Here is a 13,141-nt window from a genome sequence, read left to right as displayed (position 1 = left end):
TAGGGCTGGAAGTGGAGCTGCAGCTGCGGGCCTATGCCATGGTCACAAGCAACACCAGATCTGAGCCGCGTCTGCGACTCCTCATGCATACTAGTTGGGTTCATTACCACTGAGCCACCATGGGAACACCCTAAATCTGCCTTTTTTTTTTTTGTCTTTTTGTCTTTTTGTCTTTTCTAGGGCCCCTCTCGCGGCATATGGAGATTCCCAAGCTAGGGGTCTAATCGGAGCTGTAGCCACCAGCCTACACCACAGCCACAGCAATGTGGATCTGAGCCACATCTGTGACCTACACCACAGCTCACGGCAACGCTGGATCCTTAACCCACTGAGCGAGGCCAGGGATCGAACCCACAACCTTATGGTTCCTAGTCGGATTCATTAAGCACTGCGCCACGACGGGAACTCCTAAATCTGCCCATCTTGAGTCCCCTGTGAGCCAGCCAGCTCAGAGGAAGGGCTCTTGGAGACAGCACCGAACACCGCCAGTCTGGAGATGTTTAATGTGCCCGCAGGGCTGGGACAGGCTGGAGGGGGGCCTCAGGAGACCCCCAAGAGGAGGGTGTCACTTGCCATGAGTCCCAGCACTCTCTCCACCAGATGTCACCTGGCCACACGGTCCATCCGCCTCTCCTGGTGGGAACGACCACGTCCACACCTGCCTGTGGAGCAGGACCTCCTACTGAGAGGCCTCCCCAGCCTGAGTCCGTTCCACTCAGTGCTGAGTTCCAGGTGCTGTGAGAAGCAGGCTGGCATGCCCTAGGGCCTGGGGCATCTGCTTTCAGGCTCTTGCAAAAGGCAGTGGACATCTGGAAGAAGGGGTGTGGGTTCAGAGAGGCAGGTGGTCTGGGAGGTTGGGTGGTTCCGTGCAGAGGTCCACCCCCCAGCCCTTGCCTGAGACCATTCACCTCCCACTCCCACCCCGAAGGCTGGGACTTTCCACAGAAGCCAGGCCTCACCTAGTAGAGCACATCCTCAAAATCCAGCTGCAGGTAGCGGAGCAGGCGGGGTGGCAGCGGCAGGCGGGGCAGGGCGTGGGGCAGGCAGGCGGCCAGGTGAGCACGGAGGGCACAGCGGCTCAGATGCTGCAGCGATCTGGGCTGCCTCGCCAAGGCGAAGAGGGAGGAGTAGAAATGGTGGTGCTTCTGGGGACAGAACGAGGGGCTCAGAGGCAGCCTTGGACCAGTGGCACCTGCTTCTGCTGGAGAGGGGCGTCTGGGGGCCAGTGGGGGTCTACTTAGAAGGAGCGAGTGTTTGGGGGGTTCACTCTGTGAGCTTTCTTTTTCTGAGTAACTTCTGTGGTGCAGAGTTGGGGGGACCCACAGGGCTTCCCTTTAGGGGGCTGAGTGTGGTCAGGGTCCTAGAATCTGACCTGCAGCGTTTCCGGAGGCACCAGACCCACGGCCTCTTCGGGAAGCTGCATGACGCTGTAGGTGTTCATCAGGACCTCAATGGTGCGCGGGGACGTGCACCAGCGCTCCAGCACCTGCAGGGGGAAGAGCTGAGTCAGGGCTCCAGGGGTGACCCCCAGGCTGGGCCCCCATCAGCCCGCACAGAACCACTAGACAGCCAAGGAACAGCTCTCGTGGGTTGAACTGTGTCCCCCAAAGATCTGCTGACATTGTCATCCCAGTACTTATAAATATCACCTCTTTAGAACTAGGGTCTTTGCAGATGGAATCAAGTTAAAAATGAGGTGGCTGGAGTGGGTCGTAATCCGAGACGACTGCTGTCTTTAGAAGAGAAAACGGACGCACGGGGAGAAGGTCACGTGATGACAGAGGCAGAGATTAGAGCGAGGCGTCTCGGGGCCAAGGGCCATGGACCGCCACCCAAAGTTAGGACAGACTTTCCCTTGAAACCTCCAGAAGAAGCCACCCCTGCCGACTCGTAGATTCCAAACTCCCAGCCTCCAGACCTGTAACGGAGCACATTTCTATTAAGACAGCCAGTCTGTGGTACTCTGCTATGGCCGAGGCAGGAAATCAGCAGCACTTTGCTAACACAGCTAACGTTGCTTTTGTGCATAATTGACCCCAAATGGTTCTTCGCACTTAATCCCTGTCCCTGCCAGGGACGGACTGTTCTCATCCCTGTTTTACAGACAAGGGAAACCGAGGCACAGAGAAGTGAAGTAACTTGCCCGAGCTGTAGTTCCAGCAATCCAGCCCCAGCGGTGTGGCTCCTTGCCCTTAAGTACTATGCCATCCTGCTCTCCTACTTGCCTCTACAGGGCTCTCTGTGGGGTCTTCCTGGGGGGCAAGGGGTCCCTGACCTGGGGCTGGAGCTCCTGAGTGGATGAAAAGATCCATCACTGTACGGGCAGAATCTGCCTGATGCCAGGTGAGACGCGGAGACTGGAGGGCTGGGGAGGGGTTCACAGAGATGCGGGCTTGGGCTGCAAAGGCCGGGAGAACTCGGGAGCCGGGGGGGGCATCTAAGGAGAAGGGACGAGGCCAGCAGAGGCCTGACATGGGGGATCAGGGGCGTGGGATCAGGTGGGAGTCAGATTCATTCTTTTTGTTTGCGTTGTCTTTTTATGCACCTGCAGCATATGGAGATTCCCAGGCTAGGGGTCGAATTGGAGCTGCACCACAGCCACAGCAATGTGGGATCCGAGCCTCATCTGCAACCCACACCACAGCTCACTGGCAACGCCAGATCCTTAATCCGCTGAGTGAGCCCAGGTATCGAACCCGGGTCTTCATGGATACTAGTCAGGTTTGTTATGCTGCACCACCCCAGGAACTCCAAGCCAGATTCATTTTTTCATTTCTTCATTCAGCAGATATCTGCTGAGGGTCACTATGGGTCAGGCCCTGGGGACCCAGCAGTGAGGAGGAGAGACAGGTCCTTGTTGCCTGGGAGTTTCTCTTCCAGAAGGAAAATACAACACATCCACAAATAACCTCTCATGCATATGCTGCAGCAAAGAAAACGGGTAGGCTCAGGGGCTAAGCATCCTAGATGGCTGTCAAGGAAGGCCTCTCTGAGGAGGTGGCCTGCGCTCCACAGGGTGAGCCACGGTGGGGGCACAGCCCATGCCAGGGCACCATCCCCCTGGCCAGAAAGGCAACCATGCACAGCTTGGACATACACAGGAACCATCATCCAGTCCATGCCTGCAGGTAATACCTATCAACAGATTCATGCTTCAGCCACTCCATTTCTCACTGTATCTCAAGCTACAGGCAGTGGCCACAGACCCTTTGAAAAACCTGACGACCGCTGAGTTCCGTCTCTTAGGCAGCATTCCTGGACACAACCTCCACCCCTGTGCACACTTGCCTGCAACACTAGGGCCTCTAACACCCCTGCCTGCAAGGAGTGGAGAAGGTTCTGCCCGGCAGGCTGGGAGGGCTGCAAGTGCTGGGCGCTGCTGGGTCCTGGGAGCATGTGGAAGGTCTTGTCCAGGAAGTAAGCCCCCTGGACAAAGCATTGCACACCCGAGGCCCCTGCTTCCGGCCCTGCATCTGGGCAGCGCTTTCCGGAGCTGCCCCAGCCCATCTGCCTGGCCTGGCCTCTCCCCTGAGTCCTTTGCCTCACTCCTCCGTGGAGCTGGGAAAGAACAGGCTGGTGATATTGAACTTTCCTGCTCTTGCCTGCCCTTCACACCAGTCCCTCCGCCCTTCCTAACCCACTCTGGGATTCCTGAGAGTTTCTCTGCCAGAAGGAAAATACAACACATCCACAAATAACCCCTCATGCATATGCTGCAGCAAAGAAAACAGGTAGGCTCAGGAGCTAAGCGTCCTAGATGGCTGTCGAGGAAGGCCTCTCGGTCTCACCAAGCCCTGTTCATCCCAAGTCCCATCCCCTCCAGGAAGCCTCCGGCAGGTACCCTCGCCTGCACCGCTGTCCCGCTTGTCTAATGATACCCTACACTGGGGAGTTTTCCAAGCGCCTTCATCTACATTAACTTTAGCGCAATCCTGGCAACACATATTGAGCAGTAGTAACTCCAGGTTAGGCCTTGACCCAAGGGCTTTATACGTATGACTTACTGATTCTCCTGGTCCCCCTGTGAAGGAGGATCCTGTTTTAAAAGTGAGTAAACTGGAATTTCTGCTGTGGCTCAGCGGGTTAAGAACACGACAGGGTCCGTGAGGATGCAGGTTTGATCCCTGGCCTCACTCAGTGGGTTAAGGATCCGGCATTGCCACAAGCTGCGGTGTAGGTCGCAGCTGCAGCTCAGATCTGGTGTTGCTGTGAGCTGTGGTGGAGGCTGAGAGCTGAAGCTCAGATTTGACCTCTAGCCTGGGAATTAGGGCCTAGGGTGTGGCCCTAAAAAAATAAGTAAATAAAAGCTGAGTAAGTTGAGGCCTGGAGAGATTAAATAACTTGCTGAAGGTCACACAGGTCGTGTCCTGAGCTCCCTTGTTGCCCCCTACCTCGCAGGTGTTGGAAGGGTTGAGGGACCCCCATGCTGCAGGTGACACACCTTAGAACAGAGTCTGGATGTGTCAGGGCTGTGCTTGTTCCTAATTTCTCACTGGGATCCTATGGCTTTTTGTCACCTTTAGGTCAAGACTGTATCACACGCAAAGAACCTAGGTTCCCAGAATTCCAGGGTCTGGTCTTTGTCACACAAACATGTGTAAAGGCCAGACCCTGGCTCCAGGTCTTCCAAGCACCCAGTCCTGAATGGTGGCTCCCCGGGGATGGGCTGGGGCTGGCCGTGACCACACACTGGCCGTGGAGGCCACCCTGCAGCAAGGAGGTCCTCACTGGGGGAAGGGGCCCCGGCCAAGCCGGGAGCAGCTGCAGGTTGCGGCCCACGGATGCCGACTTTGGATCGCCTGGAATGCTGTGAAGCCCAGATGAGGGCACGAACGGGGCACACTTTGCTGTGCCGGCCTCCTTGTCCCCCAGGGAGGGTGAACAGGGCTGGAGGGGGGCGGGCAGCTGGGTCCCAGGAAAATTGTTGGCTGCTCCGCCCCTTCTCCCACCCCCTTCCCAAAGGGGAAATCATTAGCTGTCAGAGCCACCGTCAGATTACAGGGAATTGCTCGTCTCCTAATTATCTGGTGTTAATAGGAGATTAATTAGTGTTAATTGTTGATTTTCTTGTATTTTCCCAAAGGGGAGACCAATCTGCCGAACTCTCCGGCTGTTTAATTATTTGGTCTTGCTCAGGAATCTAGACAGATGCTTCTAGGTTTGTGAGTGAGGGGGAGAGGCCGGGACAGCAGGACAACATCCAGGTCTGGGCGGGGGTGGAGGGTTCAAGCCTGGAGGTGGGGAGGGGGACCTGCCCCTGGCCTGCTGCCCTAAACCACCTGACCCAGCTCCTTGGAGAACCAGGGTCCCCACCCCAGGCCCAGTGCCCCCTCCAGACATGGCACAGCATGGGCGGAGCCCCCTTCCAGGGTATCTGCAGCACAGAGCTTCAGGTTGAACCCACCTCGGGGATATTAACGTAAAATCCGAGATTGGAAACTGACAGTGGGAGGCATTGTCTCTGATGCCAGGCTAGCAGCTGCTGGTCTTGTGGTGTCTGTTCCGTTAAGCTCTTGGAAACAAGGGCCATGCCCATCAGCAGATGGGCAGGAGGCCTTGAACCTCAAGACCCAGGCTCTGCCCTGGAGGAGGGTCTCCTGTGCCTGGCGTGTCCCACTGCCAGGGGGCGCTTCCTAACTGCTTCTTTCATCAGCTCTCTCCCCTGATGAAGCAGCTGCCCCCTGCCACCCACATCAGCCCTGGCTCCACCGGTTTCTTCGGAGCCCTAATAATCTGGCCCCACTGGCCCCTCAGTCTGCCTTCATCATACACGCATGTGTACACATACCTACAATGCCAACACCTGTATGTGCACAAGCTCCTGGTGTAAACACCTGTGCACACGCCTGTGCACATGCACCTGCTGCTGGTGTGTGTCCTCACCTTTGCCCTCGTTGGGCTTTGGTCACTTGATGAATGAAAAACAAAGTACTGACCTTTGTGCCATGGTTTGGAGCTGCATCCTGAACAAGCTGGAGCCCAGGTCTGTGCCCCCCACACCCTCCCTTTGGCCCCAGCCCCGTACCTTGGGGAGAGCCCCAGGCCACACGCGCACGGCCCCATGGTTGAGCAGAGCCCGCACTGTGCGCTCCGGGCTCTGGGCCAGGGCCGCTGCCGGGCCCTGCAGTGCACAGTGCAGGGCTGTGTGTCCCCCATAGTCCATGGCGTTGGCACTGACGCCGTAGGACAGGAGCAGCTCCACGACGGCCGCGTGGCCACGGCGACAGGCCAGGTGCAGGGGCCGCCGCCTGTCCTGGTCAGCAGCATCGGCGTCAGCCCCGGCTGAGAGCAGCAAGTGGCACAGCTGGAGGCAGCGGGCAGTGGTGGCCTCGGCGTCAGCGGGGGACGTGCAGCGGGCGTCACAGGCAGCCAGCAGCGGGGTCCAGCCTTCGGCATCGCGGGCATCGGGGCAGGCGCCCCGTCTTAGAAGTAGGTCTGCCAGCTCCACATGACCCAGCCGCGCGGCCACATGCAAAGGGGTCTCCTCCTCCTCCTCGGACCGACCATCCACTTTGGCTCCAAACCTCAGGAGCAGCTCTGCACACCTAGTGAGGGCGACATGGCCAGGGGGAGGAAAAAGGGACACAGAGCATCACCCCTGTGTTCCTGCCGGTCTGAGCACAGCCAAGCTGGGGGGCCCTTGGGTGGCTCCTGCTGCTGCCTGCCTCTCACCCTCCATCCTGCCTCATGAGGCAGCCCAGAAACATCCTGCAGCATTGGCAGTTCGCTTGCGAGTCCACGGACCCTGCGGGAGTAGCGCCCTGGACCCTGGGTGGGACTGAAGGGCATCAGCAGCCAGTACACAGACCCGATGCCTGCTGTGGGCTGGGCGCTGACTCGCCCCACCTCACACATTCCTAGGGCAGGTTTGGATGAGAAAACTGAGACCCCGAGGGTGTGAGGGTCTTGGCACGTTCACACAGCTAGGAAGGAAGGAGCTGGCTTCGGGGCCCCCAGGGCAGCAGGGCAGACGGAGGGCTCCGCTTGCTGGAACTCACAGGGGCGGGGGCACAGGTTGGCACAAATGGCAGTTTGGGCCATGGGAGAAAGAACAAGACCAAAACTGGCCAGCCAGATCTGCTCCCAGAAGGCCCTCATGGAAGACAGCATGTTCCTGTAAGGCTGTGTGCCCTGAAATTCAAGGCTAAGGGAACTTAGCCTCTTTGAGCGCCAGTTTCTTCATCTGTAGAATGGGGATAATTGCTAATATGGAGACAAAAGAGGTGGCTGTGAGCAGCGGATGAGACAATGCCTGAGAGTTCACAAGGCTGCAGTGGGGGGTGGAGTGGGGGAGCAGGTGGTATTGATGGTGATGGACCATAAGGGGGCGCACTCTGTGATCCTGGCCACCTTTCTATATGTTTGAAATTCTCCAAAAGAGTTCAAGAAATACATTTGCTTACTCAAAAGAGGAAGTGTGAGCTCAGGGAGGCTGGGCCAGAACGTGGCCAGAACTAAACGGTGGGATTGCACAGAACTGCATTGTCCAGGTCAGTGGCCTCCAGCCACATGTGGCTAGTGAGCGCCTGCAGAGTGGCGAGTCCTAATTGAGACCTGCTGTGAGTTCAGAATACACACTGATTTTGAAGACTTAGTACAGAAAAAGAATGTAAAATATCTCATTTGTTTTGACATTGATGAGATGTCAAAATAAACATTTTTGGATACATTGCGTTAGATAAAATATGTTAAAATTGGAGTTCCTGCTATGGCACAGTGGGTTAAGAATCTGACTGCAGGAGTTCCCGTCGTGGCTCAGTGGTTAATGAATCCCACTAGGAACTATGAGGTTGTGGGTTTGATCCCTGGCCTCGCTCAGTGTGTGAAGGATCCGGCGTTGCCATGAGCTGTTGGTATAGGTCGCAGACGCAGCTTGGATCCTGTGTTGCTGTGGCTGTGGTGTAGGCTGGCGGCTACAGCTCTGATTAGACCCCTAGCCCGGGAACCTCCATATGTCACAGGAATGGCCCCAGAAAAGACAAAAAAAAAAAGAATCCGACTGCAGCGGCTTGGATCACTGCAGAGCAGCAGACTTGATTGCCAGCCCAGTGCGGTGGATCAAGGGATCAGGCATTGCCGCAGCTGTGGCTTAGATTCAGTCGCTGGCAGAGGAACTTCCTTATGCCTTGGGTGTGGCCATAACATTTTAAAAAGTAAAAATAAAAAGTATGTTATTAAAATTAGTTTCACTTGTTCCACACCTAGTGAGGGCGACATGGCCAGGGGGAGGAAAAAGGAACACAGAGCATCACCCCTGTGTTCCTGCCGGTCTGAGCACAGCCAAGCCGGGGGGCCCTTGGGTGGCTCCTGCAGCAGCAGCAGGAGCCACCCAAGGGCCCGTATTCATAGCAGCATTATTCACAACAGCCAAAACATGGCTGTTATACACCCGTATTCATAGCAGCATTATTCACAACAGCCAAAACATGGAAGCAACGTAAATGTCCACCAGCAGATGAATAGATAAAGAAGACGCGGTACATACGTACAACGGCCTGTCGCTCAGCCTTTAAATGGGAAGGAAATTCTGTTTCAGGCTGTATAGCCTGGAAGAACCTGAGGACATGATGTGAACTGAAATAAGCCAGTCACAGAAGGACAAAACTGTACGATTCCACTCCTAAGAGGTGCAGAGAGCAGTCCAAGTCATGGAGTCTGAAAGGCACCGGTGGTGGCCAGGGGCCGGGGGAGGGGTGCCCTGCTCAAAGGATGCAGAATTGCAGTTTTGCGAGACGAAGAAAGTTCAGGAATTGGATGGTGGTGACACTTACACAAGAATGTGGATGCACTTACTGCCACTGACCTGAGCACTGAGAAATGGTTAAGACGGTAAATATTACATGTTACCACTCTTTAAAAATGACACCTGAAACGACAGAACATTGTACATCGACTATGTGCCAATAAAATTAAAAAGACAAATAGAAATGAATTTCATCTGTTTCTTTTTCATGTCTAAATAGGGCTAATGGAAAATTTTAAATTATGTATGTGGCTTATGGTATACATTTTTTTTTTTTCTTTTTACAACCACACGTGCAGCATATGGAAGTTCCCAGGCTAGGGGTCGAATTGGAGCTGTAGTCACTGGCCTATACCACAGCCACAGCAATGCCGGATCCCAGCCGCGTCTGCAACCTACACCACAGCTCATGGCAATGCCAGATTCTTAACCCACTGAGCAAGGCCAGGGACTGAACCTACATGCTCATGGATACTAGTCAGGTTCTTAAGCCACTGAGCCACAGAGGGAACTCCTCGGGGTATGTTTCTACAGGTCATGCTGGCGTACAACTCGTCTTCAACCACGACATGAGTCAGTCAGTGGAATCCTCTGAAGGCTGATGAAGTTAACGGGAGCGAAATTGTCCACGAAAAGGGGAACCAAAGATAAAAAGATGTGGTGCCATTCAGGAGTAAGAAGCGAAATTCAGCAGGTGTATAGCGTGTCGAGAAAAGTCTTCTGCCCTAAGTACCATTAGTTCATCGATTTGCCAAGAGTCCCTTTGCCAGGGTTCTAGGCTCACCAAAATATTGTGAGGACTCATTCTCCAAGGTCCCTTATACAGAGCGCGTAATTATTTGGGTAACTGTAAAGGAGTATCCCCCACAGTCAATAATACATGGTCGCATTTGGGTATTGCCATCAGTTCCTTGTGAGTTTGGTCAGTTGGGCTCAGTCCCTGAGCCCATTCATCTGAGGGCGCCTGCCAGTGTGGAAATGCCAGAACTGCCAAGCTGAGAACCAGACCCTGACCTCAAGGAACCACCACAGACTCTCTGGATCACTGGACAGTCAGTTCCCCGAGGGCAGAATCATGACTTTGTTACCGCTCTGTTACTCAGCACAGTGCCTGGGCACAGGATAAGCTCAGAAAAAGGAAAACTTTACAGCACTCAGCCTCCCTGTCATGGATCCACAGCTTCCCCCCAATGCGTGGGCTCTGCAGCTGGGCCCTGCCACAGCCCTCCTCCCCCCCGGGGGAGCAGAAACCATTCCAAGCCCAGGCCATTCCTAAGTTCCCTGGGCCAGCGGTAGGATGGCTCAGGGACCACTCGTATCCTGACCTCCCCCAAGCCCTCAACCATCCGTCCCAGCTCACCGGGTCCACCGGCCCCTGATGAGATCCCTCGGCACCCCCAAGAGTGCCGGGGGCTGGGGTGAGGGGTCACTCACTCAAGGCTGCCAGTGCCCCCGCAGAGGTGCAAGGGGCGTTTCCCATCCTGGTCAGGGATGTTGGGGTCGGCTCCTGCCACCAGCAGCACGTGGGCACAGTCAGCGTGGCCGGCAGTGCAGGCTTCGTGCAGGGCGGTGCGGCCCCCGGGGGCGCCGTCGGGCCTCGCCCGCCGCCTCAGCAGCAGCTGCAGAACCTCCTTGTGGCCCCGGCTGGCGGCCACGTGCAGAGGGGTGGTGAGCTCCTCCTCGTACGTCAGAGACCAGAGTCCTGGGGAGAGAAGGGACGTGGGCCTCAGACCCCCGAGGAGGCGAGGAGCCGCCAGGCGACGGGGGAGGCGGGCGAGGCTCAGCAGAGGGAGCCCAGAGCCTCTTCGCCAGGCTTCCCTCTCCCGCTCAGACCCTGGTGCCCCTGGCCCCGTACTCAGAGCGCGGATGTTGAAGCGGAAATCCCTCCATCGCTCCGGGTCGCTGGTATCAAAGACGGAATCCGGAGCCAGGCCGGTGCTGGAGTCGCTGAGGATGCGGGAGACGACGCCCACGTCCCCGGCCAGCACCGCCTGCCAGAAGGCCAGGGCGGGTCCCGAGGCCGTGCGGGTGACGATAGGGCCCGAGCTGGACTCCGGGCGCTCTGCGGACCCTCTGCTGGGCTTCTCCACCAGCCTGGCACAGAGGGCATGTGTGTCGCCGGGGGGCTCGCCCTGCCCCCTGCACTCTTCTGGGGACCAGCTCATGAGGGCCGAGGGTGAGCCTGGGGGGAGGAGAGGTAGGGGCCAAAGGCAGAGACAGGGAGAGGAGGAGGGGGACAGGGACAGATGCAGGGAGAGTGTCCCGGAGCGGAGCCTGACCTGGCCGCTGGGTTCAGCCGGAGCTATTCTGGGCTCCGCATGACTCCTCTCCTGGGCCAAGGCCTCGGTCAGCCTCGGGGTGGGAGAGCAGCAGCCAGGGGCCTCTCCTTCCCCTTAAGTGCTAGGTACCCGGTGCCCCCGGCGCCCCTCACCCCTCTGGTGGCAGCTCCAGCGAGGCTCGGCAGCCCGGCTCTCCAGCAGCAGGTCAGCCGTGCTGTGCGGGGGAAACAGCTCGTGCAGCCGGGCCAGGTCTCCGGTGTACAGGGCGTTCTGCAGTGCCATGTCCTGGCACAGCAGTGGCGAAGGCGGACGGGGCACCCGGGCTGGGCAGGACTGGTGCCCCCAAACCCGGGACCCCACATGGCGTCCCCACCGCGGAGGGGAGCTCCTTCTCCCCGGCATGGCCAGAGAGCCAGAGCAGCAGGACCCAGGGCAAGGCCTCTGGCAGACTGGGCGGTGGTGCTGGGCCCCAGCCAGGCAGAGACCCAGTGTGGGAGGGGCGGGGGCACTCAGAGGCCAGGCCATAAATAGCCCTGAAGGTCCCACTTGACAGTGCCAGGGAAGGAGGCCTCTGGCTGGGGGTGGGAATTAGGGAGGAGCCTGGAGAAGGGAGTAAGGGTGGAGCTTCATGCTGGAGCTGGACACATCAGGGCTGAAAGGGACCCCCCCAGGACTGGTGTCCCAGCCACAACCTCACAGGTAAAGGAAAACAGAGCCCAGAGATGGAGAGGGCTCTGTCTCAAGGCGTGACACCTCGGTGCAGGGCTGGGACTAGAATGGGGGCAGGGATGCCGGCTCTCACGCTGCTGTTTCACACTCTTTCTCATCCACCATTGCTCCCCCAGGCGGGCCGCCTGCGGCCCGGGCTCTGATCCCAGAGGGAGGGTATGTGGGTACCAGATAACTTTCCCTGCCCTCCCCAATGTCACCCATGAGCCCTGCGCCTTCCCACTTGCGAACGCAAGGGAGGGATCTGCAAGAGTGGCAGAGGCAGAGAACATCCCGCTCCAAGAGGAAGCCCCTCCAGGGGCTTTCTGGCGGCGAAGCAGGGCTCAGCCTGCAGGCCGCCCGCCTAGGGACGGACTCCCCCCATCTCCGGAGTGACCCCGGGTCTCCCCCTGGCATTTCTACCTGGAGAGGGAGGAGGAGGAAGGAGGGCCCTGCCCACTCAGGCACCGGAGGACAATGAGACTACTTCCACTTGGGGAGAAAAGAGAGAAAGGAGACTCAAAGCCGGCCCCTGGGGACCACTGCCCAGCACGGGCGCTCTGGCTCCTGCCCAGTGGTGTCTCCACACCTGCCTCTCACCTTGACCTTTATTCACACCCTCCCCGCACAGCTTCTTTGGAGAAAGCCCAGCCCTTGGGAGCATCTTATTCCCACTCTCCGAGTCCCCCGGACTCCAGCCCCCGAGGGTGGACTTCTGCCCAAGGGCAGGAGGCTGTGTCCCCTCCAGCCCCCTGAGGAGCCAGCTCTGGGTCAGAGGAAGGGGAGCAGAACTCGAGCCAGTGAGAGTGGGAGGGTGATTTTTGGAAGAAGGTGGTGGAGAACTCTCTAGAGAAGGCACTGGGTCTACTCACAGCCCTTGCTCTGGTTACAACACCTGCCTGTTCTTCTAGAACCTTCTCTCCCCACCCTACTCCACCCCATGGCTGCCCAAGAGCCTTCACCGCCCCGATTTCCCAGATGCTCTTGTAGAAATAACCAAATCCTAGATTAGATGTGACCCTGGAGACCGGCTGACCCAACCTCTCCTCATTTTACAGATGAGGAAACTGAGGCCCAGAGACAGGAAACGACCTGCAAGACTACACAAGACGCTGGCACCAAGCGGTCCAGAACCGAGGTCTACTGGCCTCCAGACTCAGGCTTTTTCTTTTTCTTTCTTTCTTTCTTTTTTTTTTTTTTTGTCTTTCTGCCATTTCTAGGGCCGCTCCCGCGGCATATGGAGGTTCCCAGGCTAGGGGTTGAATCTGAGCTGTAGCCACCGGCCTACGCCAGAGCCACAGCAACGCGGGATCCGAGCCTCGTCTGCAACCTACACCACAGCTCACGGCAACGCCGGATCGTTAACCCACTGAGCAAGGGCAGGGACCGAACCCGCACCCTCATGGTTCCT

The 13,141-nt window shown here is 57.5% G+C and overlaps 1 protein-coding gene across 4 annotated transcripts; it reads right to left on the bottom strand.

The window, feature by feature from the left end:
* Positions 1-484: 484 nt before the first annotated feature.
* Positions 485-12,886, bottom strand: ASB10 (ankyrin repeat and SOCS box containing 10). Of its 4 annotated transcripts, none has more exons than XM_047763582.1 (6): positions 11,175-12,883; positions 10,178-10,445; positions 6,026-6,545; positions 1,373-1,486; positions 960-1,145; positions 485-809 (listed from the first exon to the last, which is right to left on the bottom strand). In XM_047763582.1, exons 1-5 carry the CDS (start codon positions 11,545-11,547, stop codon positions 960-962), a joined length of 1,461 nt encoding a protein of 486 aa, XP_047619538.1. In that variant the 5' UTR covers positions 11,548-12,883; the 3' UTR covers positions 485-809. The 4 variants fall into 4 exon arrangements, 3 of the variants coding, with proteins under 3 accessions (XP_047619538.1, XP_047619539.1, XP_047619540.1); XM_047763583.1 differs by lacking the exon at positions 11,175-12,883 and adding an exon at positions 10,599-11,167; XR_007132658.1 differs by lacking the exons at positions 485-809; positions 960-1,145 and adding an exon at positions 1,650-1,918 and having other exon boundaries at positions 1,420-1,486; positions 11,175-12,886.
* Between the last annotated feature and the right edge of the window lie 255 nt (positions 12,887-13,141).

This window comes from Phacochoerus africanus, chromosome 16 (assembly GCF_016906955.1).
Source record: "Phacochoerus africanus isolate WHEZ1 chromosome 16, ROS_Pafr_v1, whole genome shotgun sequence".
Lineage (NCBI taxonomy): Eukaryota > Metazoa > Chordata > Mammalia > Artiodactyla > Suidae > Phacochoerus > Phacochoerus africanus.
The sequence above is the reverse complement of the archived record's forward strand: the minus strand, read 5'-3'. Positions and strand labels throughout refer to the sequence as shown.